Here is a 25,924-nt window from a genome sequence, read left to right as displayed (position 1 = left end):
CCCTATTGTATGCTATAATGTTCCGATTATGTAATATGCATCTTTAATGTTCGCACATTTCACAAGGTGACATACCAGGCCAAGAAAACTGCCAGTTGAGATCGTGTTTAGTTACGAATCGTCGGTAGAACAATACACGATTTTCTGATACTACCTCGACTACAGAGATGGTTCTATTATCGATAAGATTAATCATATTTGTCAACGCTTTTGTTGCATTAAATGGAATAGATATTACACATCATGCTGAGGATATTGCATTTGGTTTATCAATAATGCTGAAAGCCAGAGGGATATTAACGCATACACTTTGGTGAATAAAGCCAATGTTCTTGGAAAGATATTCGTGTGATTAAACAAGGGCGTTACCCCCAAAATGCTGTTTTTAAAAATAAAATTATCATAAGAAAACGGAAAATTATTCGATGGACTTTAATGGAGTCCTGAAGAAAAGCTGGTCCTGAAAAACACACACAGGCTGGGGGAGATGACAGCAATAAAAAAAATATATATAGTTATTGTATTAAAGAGAGATACTGGCTTAGAAATAAGGCTTGTAAAGGCCTATAAATGACCACTTCTCACATCATTATTCAGTAAATAAAATCACGCAAATTTAAGCAGTACTTATTAAACACAATCGTGTTGACCTAAATGAAAGAGACACATAAAAGATTTTTTTTATTTTTTACTTTGACTCAACTCAAGTTAACATGGAATAGGACATAATAGTTTTCGGTACCCCGCGACCAAAGTAATGGAGAGTAGTAAATTCATTTTTTTTCTATCGGGACAGGTAGATATAGAAAGAGAGAGAGGGGGGTAGGGCAAGAGAGAGAGCGAGAGAGAGAGAAAGAGAGAGAGAAAAAAAATATATAAACTAACACCAAACATGGAAAATATTGATGAATGGTTGACGTTAGTCGGGCAAGTGGTCCATAGTGGTCCATAGTGGTCCATAGTGGACCAATGACGTTTGACGTTTGACGTTTGACGTTATGACGTTATGACGTTATGACGTTATGACGTTTGACGTTATGACGTTTGATGGTTGACGTTAGTCGGGCAAGTGGTCCATAGTGGTCCACAGTGGTCCAATGGCCCGAATTCACAAAGGAGGTTTACATTTAACCCATGGTTTAAACCTTCATTTGCATAACCCATGGTTTAAAATTAGCGCAAAATAAGCGCAACACAGTCAAGAGGTCCAATATTAGACGCGCGCAAGGCAAGGTACGCTTATTTTGCGCTAATTTTTAAACCATGGGTTAAATGTAAACCTCCTTTGTGAATTCGGGCCAATAATCTGTCGTTGAGTCAAAAGGAAAATGGAGACCACTTATTACTCGCAAGACTCCCCGTCCGCTGGCATCTTGCAGACGAAGGACATCACTTCGTTGCAGTACACGTCATTCCACTTTTGTTGAATGTCGGAGTCATCGTTAAAGTGCCAAAATGTGGACGCAATCTTCCGCGAGTCCACTATCGTAGTAGTCGTTGTTGGGTTCTAGACGCCTCCATCTGAAGAAATCACCCTGGTCGGTATAGTCAGAGTTCTTCCAGGGGCCGTCTGCCACAGTCTGGTGAAGTCCGAGCCATATCCCATAGATTGGATTGTGGTCTTCTGTGTTATGCTGAAGAAGTATTAAAGGGAGAAAAATTACATTAGCAAGGCACTTCATGTTATGGTAATTATTCACAGGGGCCCTTTGGAGAAACCATAAGGACTTTTATTCTTGGCAAAATAGGGGACCTACGGCTTGAAGTCCTATTCCCTTGGATTGTAGGTCATTGAGGATTAGTGTTTTATGACACTTGCGCTTTTATCTCCATGACAATAATGTTAGTAATAATAATAATAATAATAATAATAATAATAATAATATTAATAATAATAATCGTAATACTACTATTAATGATAAAAATAATAATAATGAAAATAATAGTTATATTAATCATGATAACAACAACAACAATATTAATAGCAATAATGATGATGGTGATGATTATAATCATAGTAATTACAAGATTGGATTCTTATACATAGCGCTCACGTCTGGAACATTGCCACTCCTGGCGCTCTGATATCATTACACTGGCTTTATAGCACTGCTGTCCTCACAGAGCTCATGCATTTAATTTATTATTGCGGGTATCCATTTACCTCACCTAGGTCAGGTGCGGCAAAGAGGGATTAATGTCTTTCCAAAGGAGGTTCATTTTAATTGGCAACAGTCCTTCCTCTTGTTAAATTCTTCGATTGATCTCTTGAAATTTAAAGGGAAAGTTGAGTTCTGTTTCCAGATCGCAAATGCCTTCAAAGTGCGTGGTATTGCTCTTATTCTTATCTATGACATTTCTAGTGCCCTTTTAGAAACTAAAATTGCTAAAAAGGCAATTTTAGACCCCAAAATGTGTGAAATTTAACCAATACGATCATACCAAATCAGCTCCACTTTAAAAAAAATACGGTGACCATTAATTAAATAATAATAACAATACATGGGCCGGCTGATTGTGCGTAAAATAACCAACACGAAAAATCCAACAAAAAAGCCAACATCTGCATTGGCTGAAATACAACGTAAAATGTGCTATTTCATTTTTTCAACCGCTTTCAACGGCTGGTTCAAATTATCTAATATTTGTGGTGGTACACACAAGTATTGCCAATGGTGATTTTTTTTTCATTTAAATTATATGTTCTTTCAAATTTGACGGTCAGTTTTCATTATCTCACAAAAAATTATAATGTGTAGCGCCCTCTGCAACAGAACTCAACTATCCCTTTAACATGGCAATCTCATATTAAGAATATTTAGCATGACTTTCAACGAAAAAACAAGTGTAATTAAAACCTACCACCCAATCTGGAATGTCGTTTAGGGACACGCTTGATTTGAACATCTGATAAACGAGGCGGTTCTCTTCAAGGCTATGGATCGAAGCTAGATGTCCCACTCCACCGCTGGTAAAGCTGGCTTCAGCATCCGACCATGTCAATCTATCCCCCTGGTATCGGAAGCAGTTCCCTTCGAATAAGTTCCAGAACTGAGGGCAGCTGTACTCGGCGTTGCCCACGGTGGCCATTGCGACAACACTGATCAAAATGAGTATCTTCATGATGTCGTCCTGCGGAATGATGATTCATTATTAGTTACGTTGATAATGATTTTTTTTTTTACCCAGGGAATTCTCACCAACAACAATGAATCACATTTCAAATGATATTTTGGTTGAAAGTTCGAAAGGGGGCACTCTTTTGTTGTATTCTTGATGTGTACCCCATCCCCACTTCATCAACCTGTAGGTATTTAAATCGGACTACAGCAGAGAAATACGAAGTTGTGTTATTTTATATTTATTATGATGTTTTTTATTATTCTCTTGGAAAAAATATTTTTTATAACGTTAGGTCGACACATTATTTCTCAAAAAAATGGCCAATGTTAGAAAAACTCTGAGGACATTAATAAACCTTTTATAGGCATTTTTACACAATACCGTACGCCATTTTCTTCAAATTTGACCACTCATTGTATGTACGGGCCACTGTTTTTTAATTTATCTGAATGATATTGTTAATGCATCACCACTCCTAACATATGTTGTTTTCGCAGACGATACTAACGCATTTTATTCACATAAAGACTTAAACATTCTTATTACAACCCTCAATTTAGAATTAAAAATTTTACCATCTTGGTTCAAATCCGATAAACTCTCTCTAAATATTGATAAGACTATTTATATTTATTTCAAAACATACACTCTAAACATGTACTTCATTATAATATTTGTACAGATGACATGGCCATAATTGAAAAAGAAGTTACAAAACTCAAATCTAATATGGAATATTAATATATTAATAACATTTGCATGTTAGTCTCGAGAGGCATAGGCATTCTATATAAATTCAAATATTATCTTTTACAAAAGTCACTATTTATGCTTTACAATTCTTTCATTTTGTCATCCATATCATATTGTAACATAGTATGGGGTAATAGTAATACGATGAAAATTATGTTAATATATCGTATCCAACAGAAAGCACTCCGTATTTGTACACATTCGCATTATTTAGCCTATACTGATCCACTATTTCATAAACTAAAATCATTGAAAATTGCTGATATTCACATTTTTCAAACTGCAATCTTTATGTATAAATGTTGGATAAATACAAAACTCTTGGCATTTCGAAATATTTTTGTTCACAATAGTAATATACATTCTTATCCTACACGACACTCATCCGACTTCCATTTAAGTAACCCTAAAATTAGCATGGCCTATAAATCGATAAGACACCATGGTCGAGATATTTGGAATGCTTTACCTGACAATATTAAACACTCTTAATCTCTTTATTCATTCAAAGCCTCGATGACAAAATATTTAATGTCCAAATAGTCCTAAACATTATAAGGGTCTTAATAATAACAATTGTTTGTTTATATAAATTAATACAATACACTTGCAAAATAAGAAAATCCTTTCTTTTCTTTCTTCCCACTTTATATTCTGAAAAAAAATCTTTATACGTGATACTCTATTCTCCTACATACTCCTATAACAGAGTCATGTACCTTGGCTAATATGTTTTACGTCATTATCAGCTTGGAATAAGGTCACAAACAATTAGACTTTGATTATTTATTGCTTTGCCTCACTATCTATAAAGGGAAAAAATAGAACTGAATAATAACTGAGACTCGAACCTACAACTCTAACAGTGAATTAAGCTGTCCTTACCGATTGAGCTAACGATGGGTTGATGAAAGGTATTTTTCATGATTATTATAACACTATCACTAACCCTAACGGTTACCATGTGCAGTGGCGGATCCAGGGGGGGGGGGGGGGGGGGGGGGCCCGGCCCCCCCCCCTGGATCCGCCCGGGAAAAAAAACGTGTAAAAACACGTGAAATTTAGTGTTTTTTTTTGGGGGGGGAGTGCAAATTTGCAAATTTTCGAGGGCCAAAAAAAAAAAGTGCTCACTTCTGGTGTTAAAACCATTGTACCGAATGGTCGTACGTTTTATGCTGCGCAAATATTCAATCAGTTTAATTTTGGCCATTACAAGAAGTGGGTTATTGATGTAGACAAATGCTCATATACCATTTAAAGCTCATTTGATGTATGTTATTACCACAGAAGAAAACAAGCCAGTGAGTCACTCAATAGTGTCTGACAGTGAAGTTTAGCAAGTAAACGGCTTTCCTTGCATAATTTGAATATTAGGACACTGCTAACTTTTAAATTTCACGGATAGGACATACATGACATATTCATAATTCCTGCAAATTTCTACAGAATTTGATGTTGGCTGCAAAAGGAACATAGTATCTTTAATGTATATGAATTATATTATATATTATTACATTATTAATATTTTGTAATTGATTTTTTTTTAATAAATGCAGAAACATCTGCTGAAAAAAAAATGATATAATTTGCCATTAAGAAACTCAACTAATAGGTATACACGTAAATCATCCAAATTGATGCGGTCATTCTTATGCCCCCCCCCCCCAAAAAAAAAAAGATAGACAGGATGAGAATAGTATACAAATATACACTGTCTTGAGAGGTTCTGGTTAAAACTATGCGCAAGAGGTGACTCCAATAGTACTATTTGCTGAGGGGCGCAGCCCCGAAGCAAATGGTACATTTAGAGTCACCGAGGCCCATATTTTCAACCAGTAACTCGAATAGAAGGCATGGTATATTTGTTTTATATCCTGCATCAAAAATTATTTTTGTAAAAAAAATTATTAAAAAAAAAAAAACATTTTTGGGAAAAATATTTTGTTTAGGTCTAAAACAAAAAAAAATGTCAATTTTTATCAAAAAAGATTTAAAATATTCTGTTATCATTAAATTAAGATTTGAAAAAGAAAAAAAAATCAATAACAAAAAATATATATTTTCAACCAAATAGTACTCCCAAATAATACTCTCGTATAGTACTTTCTTAAAATAGTTCAAATATTTCTGGTCATGTGACGAGCTCTCAACCAATCAAAAGCCAACAAATGTTTGATGCAGGATATAATTAGTTCTATATTAATCAATTGAATGATCTAGGCCTACATAAAATACTCTAAAAGTACATTCAGTACAGAAAGATGGTTGAATATCAAACGCCACTATATTCATACCGAATTGATATTTCGGCAACTGCTTTTAAATGTTTGAATTTGCGATCTTAATTAATTTAATTTGATCATTCTTGAAAAAGTAATTGGTCTTACCCGATCTCCTTTCAATTTTGTCGAAGCGAAAGAGTTGCCAAATTTCTGAAACGATCGTCAAACAAATTTGAAGTTCTGTCGAGATGAACTGTAAAGGGCGTCAACTAGAATACGAGTGAAGCTGTAGTGGAAATGTTCAGGTGTAATATATGTTCTGCTTTTAGGTGATTTATGTGCAAAGATGACGAAACGTGTCGCGGGTTGCGCATGCGCGTTTATCCACGTCGGCAGCAGATCCCGCGGAATGGCATGGCTCGGTGGGGGGGGGGGGGGGGGGGTGGTCTAGGCCCCCACACACTTTTTTTGAAAAGGTATGTTAAAGAGAAATAGTAAGAAAGAAAGAAAGAAAAACGCTATATCTTGAATGGTTAAATTGTAAAAAATGATACTTAATAGCGATCCTGGAAACGGAAAAACTTACATTAGAAAGGGAAGGCCCCGCGCTACGACGAGGCTCGGGGACTCGAGCCCCCCCCCCCCCCCACTTAAAAAAATACACAAAAAACAACAACAACCATGGACCCGGCAAAAAAAGATTTTTTTTCTTTCCTACTAAATGCGAGACCACAGTCACCTAACAGCGTGATTTATCATTAAAAAAAAAATACAGAATAAATAATAGGCCAGGACCTCTAAGATGTAACTTGTGCTTGAAGAGTAAGCCCATATCAAGGTAAACACAATGGTACAATTAAATAGCGAAATAATATTGTATACGTACATTAGGAAGAAGAAGACTTTTGTTTTAAAGCCAGACCATTGACTACCAGCAGGTATTACCAATGTATATAATATGCACACACCCACAATCACACAATAGCAGTACAAAACAGGGAGAGTCAACATGAGAAAGAGAAAAAGAGAGGAGGTGAGAAAGAGAAAGAAAGGAAAAGGAGAGGGAGGGAAAGAGAAAAAGAAGAAAGTGAAGAGGAGAATGAGAAATATAAGAAAGGGTCTACTTAGTCAAGGAAGATATTGTTACACAAATTTAACGTTCGAACAGAGTTCTAAAACGAGAAAGTGTGGAGCTCAATTTGAAGGTTATTACAAAATGAATTCCATTCATGTACTCCTGTTAAACGGATAGAATGGGTTCTTTAATAAGGCTGAACGGGTAATTAATGAGAACACTACGATTATCCCAAGTACGAGTGTGATAAGTATGGAATGAACAATTAGTTCTAAACATATTATCGAAAAATACTGGGAGAATCCCTTTGTTATACTTTAAAAATTCTGATCGGGTCATTGTTGGAAGGATTGTTTTCCTTTTCTGATTCATTAAGTAGAATAATACATACTTTGTTTTCGTAATATTCAATAATAGCTTGTTACATTTGAACCAGTCGTTTAGCATTTATAATTAGGTGATCTGCCGAATAGAGCACCTATTGATTTCGTCAGAATCTATCTTTCTTTTTTCTCTTTATTTCTGTATGGATTTTGTTCCCTTCATTTCTGATGAATGACATGGTTAATAACAATATCAATTATATTTCATGACATGTGCCATATGCATGATTTTTTCTTTTTCTCCTTTTTCTTTCTTTCTTTCTCTTTTGTTTAGCCGCAAAAAGGGGGGCATGGGCTGGATGTCCCCCCCCCCCCCGCCTTAATCCGCGCATGGAAGCCCAAATCTAAGGAATATAGGTACGGGCCGTATGCATAGCAAATCATAGACATGGTAAATGGCCCTGAAAGTGTTGTTGCCGAGGCCGATATGCTGACTTGATGTTTCATACAAAATATATAAATTCATTTCAGTTTCTCAGTATTAAGAAGGCTAAGTCGTAAAGGGATATACTGCAAGGACAAAATGTGAAAAAGTCAGACATTACTGGCATTAAATACTATGGGTTTCTAGGTTTTACATTAAGGGATTGTTTGTATTACGTATGTTGATTGTTAAATACAAAATGATACATTGTGCTCTATATCTAAACCTTGTGTTTTAGGTATTAATTATCAATGAGCATTCTTTAAGTCGATCGTGTGATTTCATAATATTTAAAGTGCCTAAAAGTCTTCATTATTTAGTGACATTAGTGTGTTTGTAACTAGTACAAATGACATTAATGACATCTCTCAATGAGCAAGAGGAGGTGCGCCTTACAAGCGACCACTCTTAAGTGCTCTCTCCTTTTCTGTTAATTTAAGTGTCTTTTTGTGATCTTCGTGATTTATATTTACACCAGCGGAGAAAGTTTATACCAGGAACCTAATGTCATTGTGTGTGGTGTTATGAAATGCATTATGGTGAACGCAGTTTCGCTCACACTGCCTCAACTTTATGGAACAATCTCCCAGAACATCTAAAAAACATTGACTCCATTGTTAAGTTTAAGATTGCTTTAAAGACGCACTTATTTAACATTCATCCATTTTGTCTATTACCCAGTACATCTTGTCTTTGTATTCTGTTGTGTTTTTCTCTAAAGCGCTTAGGGACATGTTTTATTACTATGTGTTATGCGCTAAACAAGAACGGTTAATTATTATTATTATCAATTGTGAAGTTTTTAATGAAAAGCTAACTGAATTTTCAACCTTTCTGTGTAACCTGTACATCAAGGAACCCCTCTCTCTCCTTCTCTCTCTGTATGCTTCACAAATAAATATACACATCCCCCACCCATACACGCTACCAACAACGCACCCACCACATCAAACTCTCCTTTCCAATATACTCATAGGCGGCGCCCCACATAACCGAAGCGTACTACGGCCACCGCACCAGCTATATACTCTACTAAGAATACATTACAGACTGGATGTTGAATGTATATTACATGTTAAAGGGAAAGTCCACCCCCAAAATAAGTTTGTTTCGATAGAGGCAGAATAATAAGAAAATCAGGTGAGTGAAAGTTTGAGCAAATTCTGAATGAAAATAAGAAAGTTATGAATTATTGAAGTTGTGATCAATCAAATACAAATTGGCAACTCTGTGACTTATTATACGAGCTCTCCTTCATTTGCTTTGTGCATAATATTCCATAAAATCATGTTTTCTTCGTTATTGATGACGGAATATATATTTGTTCCTTGCAGGGGGAGTATAGAAACATATTTGCAATTATTATATTTAGGGTGCATGTATGGTTGAAATTTTTCTTGAGGGAAAATGAAAATTTTAGATTTTTTTAGTACTGAGCAAATGGAAGTTGAGCTCGCATGATACGTCATAGAGTTGCCAATTTGTGTTTGATTGATCACAACTTCAAAAATCCTAACTTCCTTATTTTTAATCGGAATTTGCTCAAACTTTCACTGACTTGTTTCTTTCATTTTTCTACTCCTATTAAAACTAACTTAATTTCAGGGTGGACTTCCCCTTTAAGGTTCTAATGATAATAAGAAATCGCAACTTTGGATTAGGTCTGCATTAATCTCTTTTCTTCAATCGAACTATAATTTTTTGTCAAATGAAAAATTATATCCAACTTGCGGTTAATGCTAATGTTAATTAATGTGGGTAACCTTTGTGTGGGTCAGCACGACCGCTCACCGACCTTTGGCTGAATGGGCCGAATGGAAGATTTCTTACCCCATAATGTTGATGTTCCTATTCAAATGACCATTCGGCACGTACGCTTAATGGCTATGAAGATGGTATTAATTTCAAATATATCCTATAATTGTATTGCCCTCAAAGGAAATCCTACCTTAATAACGAATCACACTTAAAGGAAGGAGACAAAATAAATAAGCCGACTGGAGAAAATTTGAACGAAATCGGACCAAAAAAAAGGGGATTGTGAATTTGTAAAAGTTGTATTTACTATCGGGAATGGGAACTTCAAATTGGGTGAATCGTTCATGTCACCGTGGGGATACTCTTATTTTTCTACTTTCATACCAATTAATTTATTATAAAGGATGGATTTCCCTTCTTGATAGTCATCGTCTGGTTCAGAGAGGTCTACACAGGCCTGTAAACGTTTCTTGTGATCTTCACTTTTAACTTTCTCGCTCATTATAGATTTACATCACACAGCGCAATGGACATCACTTTAAGAACAGCCTTTTCCATGTCATTCCCATTTTGCCCACTTTTATTAGCCAATATATTGTGTCAAAAAGTACAGAGGATGAAAATCTTGAAAAGAAAAAATATAATTTTTCGAAACACGATCGCAACTACTTTCGCAAAATCATCACTGATCAGGAGCAATTTCAATACCCTATTGTATGCCCCATAGAAAATAATTTTCCGAATACGTAGTAAGCATCTTCAATGTTCGTACATATCAAACCGTGACGTAACAGGCCAAGAAAAATTCCTTAGGTTGATGCTCCGAAAGCAGTTGCGATCGTGTTTATCTTTCATTTTTTAATTGTATTGGAGAAATAAACTGGCTTAGAAATAAGGCTTCTAAAAGGCTTATGAATAACCTATTCTCACATTATCATTCAGGAGATAAAATCATGCAAAGTTAAGCAGTACTTATTAGGTCACGCCACAATCGTTTCGGTCTAAATGAAAGAGACACATAGAACAGAGATTTTATTTAGCTTTCACACAACTCAAGTTAACATGGAATAGGACATAATAGTTTTCGGTACACCGCCACCAAAATAATGTAGAGGAGTAAATTCTTTTTTTTTCTTTCTATCGGGACAGGTATAGAAAGAGATAGAGAGGGGGTAGGGAGAGAGAGCGAGAGAGAGAGAGAGAGAGAGAGAGAGAGAGAGAGAGAGAGAAAAGAAAGAGAGATAAAGAGGAAGACAGAGAAAGAGAGACAGAGACAGAGAAAGAGAGAACGAAAGAGAAGAGAGAGAGAGTCATAAACTAACACCCAAAATGGATAATATTGATGATTGGTTGACGTTAGTCGGGAAAGTGGTCGATAGCCTCAATCTGTCGTTGAGTTACTCGCAAGACTCCCCGTCCGCTGGCATCTTGCAGACGAAGGACATCACTTCGTTGCAGTACATGTCATTCCATGTTTGTTGAATGTCTGAGGCATCGTTATAGCGCCAGATGTGGACGCAGTCTTCCACCTGTTCACCTCCGTAATAGTCGTTGTTGGGTTCTGCACCACCCCATCTGAAGAAATTGCCCTGGTCTGTATCGTCAGAGTTCTTCCAGGGCCCGTCAGCCACAGTCTGGTGAAGTCCGAACCATATCCCGTAGACTGGATTGCGGTCTGCTAAGCTATACTGAAGAAGTAAAGGAAGAGAAATGACATCAGCAATGCATATTCATTTTATGGTAATTATACAACATTGGCAGGCGCCTTTTGGAGAAACTACAAGCACTTGTTTCTTGACAAAGAAGAAGGGAAAATATGGGACCTACACCTTGAAGTCCCATTCCCTTGAATTGTAGGTCATTGAGGATTGGTGCTTTTGATTTCAGTGAGCACTAGCGCTTTTATCATCCATGACAATAATATTTGTAATACTACTAATAATCATCATTTTTAAGTATTACTGTTGTTATGGTAATAATTACTATTATTATAATGAGACATTAATAATAGTTATACTACTACTGTTGTTGCTACTACTACTACTACTACTACTACTCCTCTTATTATTCATAATAATAATAATAATAATGACAATCATAATGATAATTGATTATAATAATAATTACAACAATAATAATGAGAATAATAATGATGATGATTATGATGATAATAATTACAAGATTGGATTCTTGTATAGCGCTCACGTCGGGAACACTGTCACTCATTACGCTCTGATATTATTACCCAGGCTTTTAATAGCACTGCTGTCCTTATAGAGCTCATACATTTGATTAATTCTTGCCCGGTACACATTCACCTGGTCAAGTGTGGCAAATAGGGATTAATGTCTTGCAAAAGGAAATTCATTTTATTTGGCAACATTCTTTCTTCACTTGATCTCTTGATATTTAACATGGCAATCTCATATTTGGAATATTTAGCATGGCTTTCAAGGGGGGAAAAAGTGTAAAATCCTACCACCCAATCTGGAATGTCGTTTATGGACACGCTTGATTTGAACATCTCATAAACGAAGCGGTTCTCTGCAAGGCTATGGATCGAAGCTAGATGTCCCACTCCAGCGCTGGTAAAGTACCCATTGCATCTGGCTTCAGCATCCGACCATGTCAATCTATCCCCCTGGTATCGGTAGCAGTTCCCTCCGAATAAGTTCCAAAACTCAGGGCAGCTGTAAGCGGCGTTGCCCACGGTGGCCATTGCGACAACAGTGATCAAAATGAGTATATTCATGATGTCGTGCTGTGGGATGATAATCCATAATTATTTACATTGATAATGATAATTTTGTTTCCTCAGGGAATCCTCACAAGCATCAATTACGCCATTAAAAAAAAAAACGTTTTTAGCTTCCCCGCCCGCTTACTTTTTGGGGGACGCCTCCTTTAAAAAAAAATTCCGGCGGCCATCCTTTAAAATAGCCCGACTGTCAGGGAAAATGTACCGAGTGGCCATTTGGAGTGGCCATTTTGAAGGGAAAAAAAAGGCCTCCTCCTCCTTCCTATTTTTCAAAAAGGCAGGACGCTAAACATTTTTTTTTTTTGGGGGGGCCGCATGCTCTACGGGGGGGGGGGGGCTGAAATTCTACGCCAGCTATTACAGGCCAGGTACCCTATTTATCATTCTTAGATACTTCATATTACACCTACACAATAGGAAATCCCTTTTGCTTAAGTCTATTAAGTGTGTGTAATATGACTTTGTACACATATTTATGTGTCAAGTTCTAAATTTATTTATTAGTCGTTTATGTTTGGTTTTTCATCTACGCGATACAGTATCAGTTTCTGCTTTTGTTTAAGTTTTATTTATGTAATATTTAACTCATCCATATTCATATGTTCTTAAATATTGATTATTATCCCATACTTCATTTTACTTCTACGAAATATGGAATACACATTTGTCCTTAAGTATAACATGTGTAAGATATGAATTTTACATGTTTTTTGTACTTATTTAATATTTAACATAAACATTATGTTCTTAAATTATTTATTATTTTCTTATATTTCGTTTGGTTTCTACTATATTCAGCCCCCCCCCCCCCCGACAAATTCATTTTTGAAAATCTTTTAGCCCTATCAATATAGTTTTAATGTCTACTTCACATATCTATACTCTCAATGCTTATTATCAATTGATCACATTAACTTGTTTTGCATTATACAATACGTTATGGTATTAAATTTGTCAGTGTTATATTATTTTTGTTTATATGTCATTGTTTTGTTGCTTTTTATCAACACTGCCCTGGTTTAAACCGGTCTTCAAACTGTTTCGGGCTTTTATCGTGTATCAATAAAATAAACTCAACTCAATTCAACTCATTTACACCTTTATCTGACAATGTATATTTGATTACACCTATATCTGACAATCAAGCAAAGATAGCAACAATCGCATTTCAAATGATATTGCGGTTGAATGTTTGAAAGCGGGTCCCTTTTTTTGGACGTCTCCCCCCCCCCTCCCACACACACACACACTTAATCAACATGTGGATATTCGGACTAAAGCAAAGAAAAACGAAGTTGCTGTATACACGGGATTTTATCAAGATGATTCATATCATTATTTTGGGAATAGCATTATATTATTTGGAAAATTACACATTATTTCTCAAAGAAATGGCCGATTTAATAAAAACTCTGAGGCCAGTATTTCAAAAATAAAATACGCTATTTTTCTTTAAATTTGACAATTATAATTTTGTATAATATAATTTATGAAAATCATATTATAAACTTAAGTAACACGTAAACACGTATGAAAATCGTCCAAATTGATGTGAACATTCTTATGCCCCCCCCCCCCCCCTCACAAATACACGGGCGGGATGATATTAGTTACGTAATAGAACGATCTAGGCCTATATAAAACGCCCTAAAAAAATGCATTCGATACAGAAAGATATTTGTATATCGAAAGCCACTATATTCATACAATATTGATATTTCGTCAACGGGAAACCGCTTTTTCATGTTTGCCCTAGCGATCTTAATTTATTTAATTTGATCATACATACATACATACATACCTACATATTGATATTAATATAGCGCCTTTACATAAACATGCTCAAAGCGCTGTACATTAGTAAATCAAATCAGAATAATTAGATGCTCTCCAAGTGCATCACACTCTAAAAATAACAATTACAAAGAAAACAAATGAGTTTTTATATTTCTCTTAAATGGTGGGACTGAGGTGCAGGAACGAATGCTTAAGGGTGATTGGTCTTACCGATTTCCTGTCAATCTGGTCAAAGTGGAAGAGTTGCCAAATTTCTGAAACGATCGTCAAAAAAATTTGAAGTTCTGTCGAGATGTTCTTTAGGGCGTCAACTATAAGAAGACGACTGAAACTTTGGTTCAAAGGATGAGGTATAATATCTGTTCTGCATTTAGGTGATTTAGGTGCAAATATCAAGTGACGAAAACGTGTTGCGTAAAGCGCATGCGCTTTTTATCCACGTCAGTAGTATTAAAGTACTTGACATTGAATTGATTCTACCAGCCGAAAACTCGTATCTATCCTTGATTCACTCTTATCAACCAAGAGTAAAATAAAGATACGAAACGCAAACACGATCATACATTACAAATGCTGGCGCCGAAAAGTCTCAAGAAGCCGAATCTTCGGATGGAGAAATGAGACAATTAGGACCGGGTCATGGTCAAATCTTAGTTCATTTTGAAAATAAATAGTGAAAACAGAAGAGTAAAACGCAGACGCTAGTAAATGAATACCTCATATATAAGACTCTTGACATTAGTATAACGAACCTCTAATTTCCTTGATACATCTCACATGACACTTACGTATGAAGGGAGAGGGTTTTCATAGATATTGATTACTAGCCTACCTGTATATTTCTTGACCCTATCTCCTCCTTACCTTGTAAACCTGAGATTGATGTGGCGGAGAGTAAGGGAGAAATGGGGGAGGGAGTGTGTTTTTGTGTGTGTATGTGTGTGGGAGTGCGTGTGTGTGCGTGTGTGTGTGCGTGTGTGCGTGTGCGTGTGTATGTGTGTTTAACTTACCAGAAAGAGTAGGTAGTATTGGAAATTCGTTTTATTACAATGCCATAAAACATTGGAATTCCCTTCATAATGGTGTAAAGGAAATAGAAAACTATGCTCATTTTAAAGAGGAAATTAAAGGAATACATAATACTTGACAGTCATAGAAGAGAAGTGAATGACATGTTATATGATTGAAATTTGTATTCTTCTGCCGGTTCATACTTTTTCATTTTGTATATACTTATGTTTTCGTACGTTATAGAAATTCTACAAATTCATCATTATTTTCCTCTTCTTCCTCCTCCTCTTTTTATTCTCTCCTTCTTCTTTTTCTTCTTGTACTTATTATCATTTCTATCATCAGTTTAATGTTGTTATTATTATTATTATTATTATTATCTTTAATAAGTAATTCTTTTATTTTTCTTATCTGTCTGTAAATATTACTATTTTAACTTATTAATGTTATACATGTCTGTAAGGGACCCCACTGGAAATAAGCTCTCGAGCTTTCGTGGGTTATCCTGTTCAAGCTGACTTATTTTTGATCTGTTATTATTGTATATTGTTGTATGTTGGAAGCTTGTCGAATAAAAATCAATCAATCCATCAATCGAAAGTTTTTTCTCATCCCTTAATTTCTGAATTGTTATACAAAAGTCATAGCTCTTATCCCATTCACTTTACCTACATTATTCGTTAGATATGAAGCAGGAAAGGGTTAAATATATAAAGATGAACCTCTTCTATTTTAGAATTTAAATTAAAAATATAAATCAGAGAAACAGTAATAAAAATAAATGTTATCATTGTTAAAATGTAAGCGATGTTTAATCGGTGCCATTAAACCCGGCTTTGTAGCGAAATGCACCACCCCAAATCAAAATAATCTAGCGACTCCCCTGCAATCTCTTTAGTTTAACACTCCTCTGTCGCTCTGAAAAGCGGACACTCATGATTTAGAAGGCGCCATCTACACCGATAGTTTGTCACGTGATGGTTTTGATAAAACCAACCAGACTTGTATTCTAAGAGATCATTCAAAACAGCACCGAATTCTGGTTTTGATGATGACAAATAAAATATCTATGTACGAAGGAATGATACATTTACTTATGGTTCACTTGGTATATTCTTCTAATTAATGAAATCTATAAAATAAAAAATATATATATATAAAATGTTTACAAAAATGAAGATTAAATAAATATGATAGATAGCCTTCCCGCTTAAGGTCAGATGCTTGAGTGCCTTATCATAGTATTTAGGCCAAAGCCAGGGTACAATGATTAAATTATTAAATATTTCGAAGTCAGACTTATGTTCATTTTGTTATAACTCCATGGAATCTATAGAACATTTATTTTGGGATTGCCCAATCATTAGAAGGTTTAGCCGCCTATTGTGGATGCCCCAACATTTCATTTTAGAGGATAAAGTTACTTTGAATAAAATTAATTTCTTTTTGGGATTTCTTGAAAAAGTTGGAGTTCAATTAAATGTTATCATTTTATATGCCAAATACTATATATTTTCCAACAAATGTAAAAATGGCGTACTCTCACTAAATTCTTTTAAATGCATGTTAAGGTATTATCGTTCTCTTGAACAATACATTTATGTTAAAAATAACACATTTGTATCATTTGATAAAAGGTATAAAAAAACTTGGGTTGCTTTAAAAAAATGTACCACAATGTCTCGTATAATCAGCTTTATTCTTGTTGTTGATTCTATTGTTTATATTATGTATGTATATTTATATATGTTTTGTTATGTTTTGCAAAGTCGAAAGCAATTTTGAATAAAGATGATTTTATTAAAGAGAAGAAGAAAAAAAATTGTGCAACACGGAAGAAAAAGTATATACAAATTAGTCTAATTATGATATCAAATAAACCAAGAAAAACACTTTTAAAAATATTTTACGCCTTACATCTGAATAAATTCGTTCCACACCGAATCCAAATCAACCAATTGTGTTGCCAATTTTGTAAGTAGTTTGTTCGGTCTATTGTCGGCCTGGTGTCGCTTTTGTTGGTGTGACTGAAGTATCAAATATCATATTCAAATTTAATTGCCCAAATCCAGAAGAAAAAAAAAGCTAACTCGTTTCCAAACACTTTTTTCTACATGTAGCTAGATACAAATTTATCAAATGCAAATGAAAAGTGAAGAAATCATGGCCGTGATCGACACTTTTCTTTGATAGTGCCGCGCGTGATCTACAGATTTCAAGATTATGACGCTTAGTAATGAAACTATGCTAATGTGAAAGTCAATCAACGGTGGTCTGGATAAACACAGTTGCTGGGAAACTAAGGCATTCTTCAAGTATGGGGTCTCATTAAAAACCAGATGATGTACAGTATTGATTGCTTTTCGATTTCTTTTTTGGATGGGTGCGATGCAAAATCTAAAAAGGCGTTTGATGGACAGGGTGGTGGAGTAAGAAATCATTGAACCGGCAACAGCACTGCATGGCGGTGGCGTATCCAGGCAGTGGGAGGGGCCCAATGAAGATTCTTGTCCAGCATTTATGTTGTTGAGCCTTCAAACGGGAGGGGGGGGTAAACGCTGGCTTTAACCTAAGCTGAAAACGCTACTGCATGCACTACCACATTCATCATTTTTATCAGAGGAACTAGTAGTAATAGAAGTAGTAGTAGTAGTAGTAGTAGTAGTAGTTGTACATGTAGTATATGTGGTAGGATTAGTAGTAGGATTAGTAGTAGGATTAGTAGTAGTATTAGTAGTAGTACATGTAGTAGTAGGATAGTAAAAGTAGTAACATCAGCAGCAGTAGTAGAAGTAGCAGCAGCTACAGGAGGAAGAAGACGGAAATAGAAATATAAAAGGACACTGGCATACGTCTAATGAAATAAATCAATCAATAAAAGTTTTGGGATCAAAATTTGGACATCAAGTCTTGAAGGGATTGTGATAAGATAAAATCAAACTCGTTTCCATAACCTCACCCTCCATCCTTCACAACCAAATAATTCATCTGTCTGAACTGTCTTCCAAACTAATTCTTCAAAGAAATAATCAAATCTAATATCAAGAGTAAAAGAGCCAATTGGCGTATTTATAGTTTCGGTTTAGGTGGAAATGTACTCGTTGTGTTTATGAGTGTCGAGTAAACCGCGCAAGCAAACAGGTGATACAATCCGGATACAATCAAATACAAAAACAAATCGTTGATCATTAACCATACCAGAACCGAATTTTACGTGTTGCCAAGATCATTTACCACAAGTCTATATGACTGTGTGGCTTTTCCCCCGATTTGAGCAAATAAATCGGTAATCCGGTCGCGCGTTCTAATACGAAGGCCGTCTCATTGGTCGCCACAAAGCAGGCATGGAGGATCCCTGAGATTTAAATATGTCGGAAGTTTCATTGCGCATTGGCGACAAGTTAGCAGGCGACAATGTTTGCAAGGCACTCACTGCTCGGGGGAAAATGGTTGTGACGTCACAATTAAGCGGCACACGTCGAGTGACAGGCGCCTCTGGTTGCATGTTCGAATTTATGTAATATATCACTTGTCGCGCAAGAGGATGGACAGGTTATCCATTACTGGTCGAGGTGGGCACACAATGAAGTGGTATTTCAGTCGCTGTCAAATTTTACAATATCATTCATGGATTGTTGTACACTAGCCATCATTGGCATCATTCTTTGTTTCGATAGAACAATCTGTTTATATAATCACAAGTTATCTGATTCATCTTCTGCTACATACTTTTTGACTATTTTTAATTACACTGAGAGGTGTAGATATGACGTGTAAAATGATAGAGATCGCACGGTTGAAAAATAATAAATATATTTTTTAATGGGATTATGCATTGGATGATTACTTCATTTATAACAGGAATGATGAATTCTTCTACACTACCAACAGACTCTCTAGTTAATGATTCGACGCCAACGCCAATTGACGCGGACATCATCGACTACAGCCATGGTGTCTTGGTTTTCTTCACCGTCATCATGAGTCTTCTCACCGTCGCTATGACTGTCGGGAACATCTTCATCATCGTAGCTCTCAACGCAGTGAGGCCGTTGCGATCGGCGTCCGATCAGTTGACCATCAACCTCTGTGTCGGCGGGACAATCCTGGGGCTTGTCGTCATGCCATACGGGACCATGACCATGTTCCTGCGCGTGCCGGTGTGGGGCGAGACCGCGTGTGTAACCATGGCTTTTATCAAGAATGTCTCCATGTTCAACACGAACCTGACGTTGATGACCATCGGGATCGATCGGTACATGAAGGTCAAGTACACTGCGCTTCATCGCTTGCGATTCAAAAGACCCTGGGTAATCATCTTTGCAATGTGGCTCCTTAGCTTTGTATCTGCTGTACCCCCTCTTGTAGGGTGGGGTTGGTATCACTGGGTACCGGTAAAACCTATATGCAGCAACGACTGGATCGCTAGCGTCTCTTATACCCTGTTTTTAGTAATCGGTTTCATAAGCATTCCCATTTGTGTTGTCTTCTTCTGCTATGGAAGCATCGTTCGTATCGCAGTTCAAAGTCGACGTCGGCTCGACGTTCATCAACGGAAAAACGCAGATGCAAAAGACGCCACTCCTCATACGAGTGCTGGTGTCGAATCTTCAGAGACGAAATCAGATCAAGTCGGGATACAACTTGAGCCAGTAAGATGGGCAAGTCGCACTGACAAAGCTGCCGCCAATACTTTAGCTGTAAGCGTCATAGATACCCTGCCACCCCCCACTAGTCATGGTGCGGTCAGACCGGAAGTACAGCCAGGGTTCCTTGATCGGTCACCTAGGACAGACACGAAACCGATGAAGCAAGTGAACAGAGCAGACATCGCTGTCATCAGAACTATGATCATGGTGGTGAGCACGTATATTATTTTCTGGTATCCCTACATCATCTGCATATTGATCAAAATCGCGACCAATGAGAGGATGTCTTTTATTGTGGAAACAGTGACCATTGAACTGGCCTTCATAGGAATGGCTCTTAATCCAATCATCTACTCAGTGTCGAACAGAGGCTTTCGACGGGATATAAAATCAGCTTTTAAAAAGGTATACAAAGGAGATATATGATGTATTTCATGAAATATTTTGCCTTATCGCATGGCGATAACGTCATTGTTGAGTTGAAATTACCTTTTGATGAAATATTTCTTGTTAAAATATCTTTAACTATTCTTTCAATAATAAAAACACTTTTGAAATATTAAAATACTAGAAGGTAAATGTCAGCTGTTTTCTTATGAGAGATAATGCTGCCTTTGTAGTATCTAGTGTGAATTAGATGTATTGATACATGTACTTCATTGTATTTAATTTCTAAGAATGCAACTAAATTACAGTATATTATTTTATAAACAACCAGGAGAACTTACGGCTTAATCTACTACCCGCCTTGATATGACGATTATTCCGAACATGGCAAGGGGCACTATAGCGCAACGCAATGGCTTTAAACCAGGACCTCCTGCACCACCACTTAGTTACCAGTGCTTGCTTTGTCGTCTTGTGACAGGTGGCGGATCAAGTCAATGGCACCTTGCGTTACCCTCTTACTCAAAATAATTATTTTCAAAAAAATTGGCAATCAGCATGACCAGTTTACCTTTATTGTAAAATAAGAAATTCTATATTTGAATCTATATTTATAACTATTATTCGTGCAATTATCAAACGTATATTGATGTAACTGTGCTTATTTCATGAGACCCCAGTCTTTCGTGCGGAGGCAATAATATCAAATTATTCCAATAAGTACCTGTATAATTAAGTATTTATTCTTACTCTAGTTATTAGCTTCAATAATGTTGTTTATGATGTTATCTAGGAGGATCACGAGGTCGCAACACGCCCAACCCCCCCCCCCCTCAAAAAAAAAAGACTTTAGGACTAAGTCTACTAGTATTTCGAGGGAATCTCTCCCCATCCCTCACCCCCGTTTCGGAATTGAAATTGTTCCCGGGTATACCTATAGGAGAACCATTTGTGTTTGTTAATCCTTATAAGAGACAGGGTCGGTAAAATATTAAAGTTCGGACCCCCCGCGCCCTCTTCTTTCTAAAAAATTGGGATCAAGCCATGACGTCAATGTAGAAAGCTAAATTTATATAATGTTGTTGATTCTTATATTGACTACTGCAAGGTGTCTATGGCTTAGGTGGTTGAAACGAAATCCAGGTTAAGCAACCTTTTCTCATTTCAATTTTGAAGAACGGGCGGTTGATTTTGATGATACTGTCGGACTTAATTGAAAACAGTTCTTGAAATGAAGCGTCTAATATCTAATTACGTCACTGACGACACAATACCAGGTAAAAAAATATCATAGCAATGCGTAAACAACCCGGGTAACCCATAGCAACACACATTCTTGATTATACTGATTCATTTTGAAAGCGAAAATAGTATTATACAAATAGGGTATTTTATGTGACAGTTCAATGGGCACATCTCTGCCTTGAAAATACCGGTATAGTAATCATGGTAATGTTGTAACTTCAATTTTCCATCTCTATTTCCCCCCCCCCTCTCTCTCTCTCTCTCTCTCTCTTACACATATCTCTCTCTCTCTCTCTTACCTCTCTCTCTCTCTCTCTCTTACCTCTCTCTCTCTCTCTCTGTTTCCATCATTTTCTTTTCCTCTTCCAGTTAACCCTAGAATCCCCACTTCCTATAAGGTTCCTGGTGACCCGTAGCTGGCTATGGTGTGACCTTTTTCCCGTGCTTTATTTTGCCAAACCAAGTGTGTGTGTGTGTGTGTGTTTTGATTTTTGTTTTGTTTTGTTAGAGGGGTCCCTCAATTAAACTTACATTCCTACGCTTACTACTGATTACCCGAAAATGTATCTAATTTGATTGATTCATTATTCTATGGTAAACATCGTAAATGCTGTCATTTTCAGCCTTTCAATAAACTAGCAATCTTACTCTATTTGATTTGTGTTTAAGAAAATGAGTACACGATCGGGAAAAGGGGGTGTTGGTATCTGCCACTAATCTGGTGTCTGTGTATCTGCAACAATTACATTTGCGATTGATTGTTATATCTTTTTACAAATGATATATAAACTACATTTGATTGAAAAATTAGTAAGATTTCTATTTCATTACTTTAATTTACTCTTTGAAAAAAAACTTTTTTTTAAACCAGATAAGGATTTGTAAATTTGAGAAACTGTGTACGTGCCTTTGTAAGCTATATTCTTGTGCTTTCAAAGTGTTCCTAATAAAAACTTGATTTTAATTTCTAATTTGGTTTCATATGGTGGTCTTATATAATAGCCCTTCATCCTAAACAATATTGTGTAGCAAAACAGATTGTCTAGCGTGAATCTTTCAAGCATGTGTTTACAATAAACTCTAATGACTTCACGTCTTACTGAAAATATGTGAAAATGACACTTGTTTCAATGTCTTTGATTTCTTTTTCTTTTTCAAAACGCGAAGCATAATCCATTGCACTTGAGGCGTCATTTCGATTGCGTCATTACCCGTTGCGCTTGCGGCGTCATTTCGATTGCGTCATTACCCATTGCACTTAGGGCGTCATTTAGAATGCGTCTTTGCATGAATCTCGATATGCCTTTACAGCAGAGATTCAAGGAAATGATTGCACTGTTCATTTTGCAATTAATTTGTTGCACAGTGTCACCCTCACACAACACGCCAAAGATGTGTCATTTCGGACCGCTAACCCCAGTGAGTATCAAAACCACTCGACTTTATGACACGGTCAATGGCGGTTCTAGGGGGTGGGGACTCAAGCCCCACCCCCCCCCCCCCACACACACCAATCTCAACAAACGACCCAATAGTCCCTCTTGGACGTGTGTTGATGCATCCCTAAGTCTTAATAGCCGGCATTGCATCAAGTTAATGACTATACCGTATACATGTAAAATAGTTGTAGATAATTTCTACTTCAACTCTCCGATTACTCTTTTACAACACATAAAATGTTGCTTCACTGTCATCCAGTCAAGATACCCCCTTCTCCCTCTCTCTCTCTCTCTCACACACACACACACCCTCGATCGCTATAGAAATATCTACAAACCAGTAGATGACAGTTGCTCTCTACCCCTCTCCCATAGCCACGTAATTGTGTTTTCTCTTTAAATGGCTAACATTAAATGCGGGCATTAAATGACTTCACCCTCTTTGTTGCAAAACGTGACAACCTTATCAACTTTTATCGACCAAGTACCTTTGTCCAATCTTTGAGCGTGGTTAATATGAATTAAATGTCCTTCAGATGTTATGCACTTAACCTACTTGAGGCCTAATTTCCGTTGAGAACAACTGACGATACCGGGTACTGTCAAGTCAGTAGGAAACGAACATATTTAGAGGCAAACATTCACCGAGGAAATTGGTATATTATGTCATTATTATCCAGTGACAGGTACAAACGAGCTAGGATGCTACATTTCCGAGAACCGCACATTGGGGGCCGCAATCCTGCTGTTTGATATTTTCAAACATAGTGACGCCCCAGTGAGGGATATTTAATTCCATATTGATAGAATAAGATACCTAGTAGAGTCAAATCGAATCCAAATTGTCAAAGAACTCATTAGCAACAATCATGTTGCTTCAAAAAGGGTCTTAAACTTAATTAGGGAATAAAAATAAAGGTGTCAATCACTCGCTGTAAAATGACGACCAAAGTGTCATTTTTCAGGATATTTGTGTAACAATAAGGACCAGAAATGTCTTATGTGAAAAAACATACTCTAAAAATCTAAAAATGTATGAGACGATAGTAATGATACTCCTCTTTTATTCTCTCTCTCTCTCTTTCTCTCCATCTCTCTCTCTCTCTCTCTCTCTCTCTCTCTTATCTTTCTCTTCATCTTTCCTCTCTCTCTCTCTGATTCTATATTATAAGAAAAGGCGATTCAGGTAATCATATTAACGGAGAGAAAGAAAGAGAGAGAGAGAGAGAGAGCGAGAGAGAGGGGGAGCGATATTGTTCCTCCCCTTCTTCACCCGTACACAATCTGCGGTTTAGAGAGAGAGAGAGGGTGGGGGGGGGGAGAAACGTTCAGACCCACACAAACCCAATCTAACAGAGAGACAGGGGGGTCGACCATGGATCGACCCTCTACGGACACACCCTTACTCACATACCGGCCACAGAATCTTCGGTAAGAAGGAGAGAATGATCAAGACCAAAAATGTCAGTCAACTGTGGAGTAGTATAATAATATTTCCAATAACCCTAAATATCACCGTGTCAAAAATCACATCTGCTTGTAACTCTTTACATAGTTTTTAAATATCAGAAAACACGACAAATTCAAATGATTCAGTACTGAAGAAAAAAAAAGAAAAAAACGACCTCGAATCAGTATGTGACAAGCCTTTTTCTATAGCAAAATGCACCTTCACGTTCGCAGCTTCCCTAGATTAGCAAATATTGTAACAGACACCCTGCATTTTCTTTGTCAATCACAGAATCAAACTGTGGTCTTGGTTCGACTTCGAATCTAATTCCCAAAAAATGACAGTATCTGTATTTCAAGACATTTTCTAAATCAAACAAGTTGATGATCGAATCGACCTAATTTCCTGGGTATGTGCCATATTCAAAACACGAGAGTCTTTTATTTGCTTCTCGAGAGTAATAATCCATATGGCTGCAGCCAAGAGGGTATGCGTGAGAGGAGATTTCTTCATTATGATTGATGGTTTCGTTTAATGCAAAGATTGCAAAGATGTTCAAATACTGAGATTCCCATCTACGACTACACTAGCTATCAATCAAAGGGATAGGTAGCCAACATAATAAGAGTAGATGTACTCATAATGCTATCACTGAGTAAAACAAAAAAAACTAAGGCTGGGGTAGAAAGTTTCTTTCTTCGTTTGTTTCTTTTACCCTCAACAGACGTATTTTTTAACACAGAACATTTATTGAAATATATTTTCGTTTAAGAAAATGATGTTTTATGGTGTATTGAAATAATATTGTTCAGAATTGCATTATCATCTCTTACGTCACTTTGATCTTTGCCCCTTTTACATGTATAACCACAGGTTTACATTATAAAGAATAAATTCGATTTATTTCAGGGTATTGCAGAGTTTAAAAAGTATACAATCTGTAGATTGACGGAACGTAAAGAAAACCAAAAGAATTTTTCCACAATTACTATAAGTCAACTACAAGTACATGCGCCCCTTTAAAGAAGACAAATTGTTATTCGCGATGAGCCTGGAAGAATGTCATGGCAACGATAGGATATAAAAACCAAAATTCTAGCGAAACACATTTAGCATCAAGGATGGTAAAAGGTTTTGCAACTGGCGCCGAGCAGGAAAACTTGTTCAACTTAATCAAGAGTCTAAAAATTGAATTACTGCTGATAAGATGGGGCGAGTTCGTTTGGATTAAGGGCCATGCGTTTATGGAATAATGGTAAAAATGGTGGCATACTGGTGATTTTGCAAATGTTTTTAGCACAGCGGACTAAAAATGATGTTGTGACAGTATATTCATGTAGACCAGAGATTAGTAATGTTCAGTAAGTTAAAACAATTTCCCTGTAGATGCTTTGGTGTCGGCCATTATCAAAATAAATGTCTCTTTTTTGTTGTTGGAATTAATTAACCC

The 25,924-nt window shown here is 36.4% G+C and overlaps 3 protein-coding genes across 3 annotated transcripts; 1 reads left to right on the top strand and 2 right to left on the bottom strand.

Moving 5' to 3' along the window:
• Window positions 1–1,309: 1,309 nt before the first annotated feature.
• On the bottom strand, window positions 1,310–6,378 carry LOC591697 (alpha-N-acetylgalactosamine-specific lectin). The gene is made up of 3 exons (XM_030991518.1): window positions 6,264–6,378; window positions 2,863–3,132; window positions 1,310–1,634 (listed from the first exon to the last, which is right to left on the bottom strand). Exons 2-3 carry the CDS (start codon window positions 3,121–3,123, stop codon window positions 1,443–1,445), a joined length of 453 nt encoding a protein of 150 aa, XP_030847378.1. The 5' UTR covers window positions 3,124–3,132; window positions 6,264–6,378; the 3' UTR covers window positions 1,310–1,442.
• Window positions 6,379–10,992: 4,614 nt separating this feature from the next.
• LOC591718 (alpha-N-acetylgalactosamine-specific lectin) lies at window positions 10,993–14,690 on the bottom strand. The gene is made up of 3 exons (XM_791268.4): window positions 14,504–14,690; window positions 12,218–12,499; window positions 10,993–11,426 (listed from the first exon to the last, which is right to left on the bottom strand). The coding sequence occupies exons 2-3, from the start codon at window positions 12,488–12,490 to the stop codon at window positions 11,136–11,138; spliced, it is 564 nt and encodes a 187-aa protein (XP_796361.3). The 5' UTR covers window positions 12,491–12,499; window positions 14,504–14,690; the 3' UTR covers window positions 10,993–11,135.
• A 4,442-nt stretch (window positions 14,691–19,132) lies between these two features.
• On the top strand, window positions 19,133–20,379 carry LOC105440738 (5-hydroxytryptamine receptor-like). The gene has a single exon (XM_030990969.1). The coding sequence runs from the start codon at window positions 19,135–19,137 to the stop codon at window positions 20,377–20,379; it is 1,245 nt and encodes a 414-aa protein (XP_030846829.1). The 5' UTR covers window positions 19,133–19,134.
• Window positions 20,380–25,924: the final 5,545 nt, after the last annotated feature.

This window comes from Strongylocentrotus purpuratus, unplaced genomic scaffold (genome assembly GCF_000002235.5).
Source record: "Strongylocentrotus purpuratus isolate Spur 01 unplaced genomic scaffold, Spur_5.0 spur5_scaffold_2, whole genome shotgun sequence".
Classification (NCBI taxonomy): domain Eukaryota; kingdom Metazoa; phylum Echinodermata; class Echinoidea; order Camarodonta; family Strongylocentrotidae; genus Strongylocentrotus; species Strongylocentrotus purpuratus.
The sequence above is the reverse complement of the archived record's forward strand: the minus strand, read 5'-3'. Positions and strand labels throughout refer to the sequence as shown.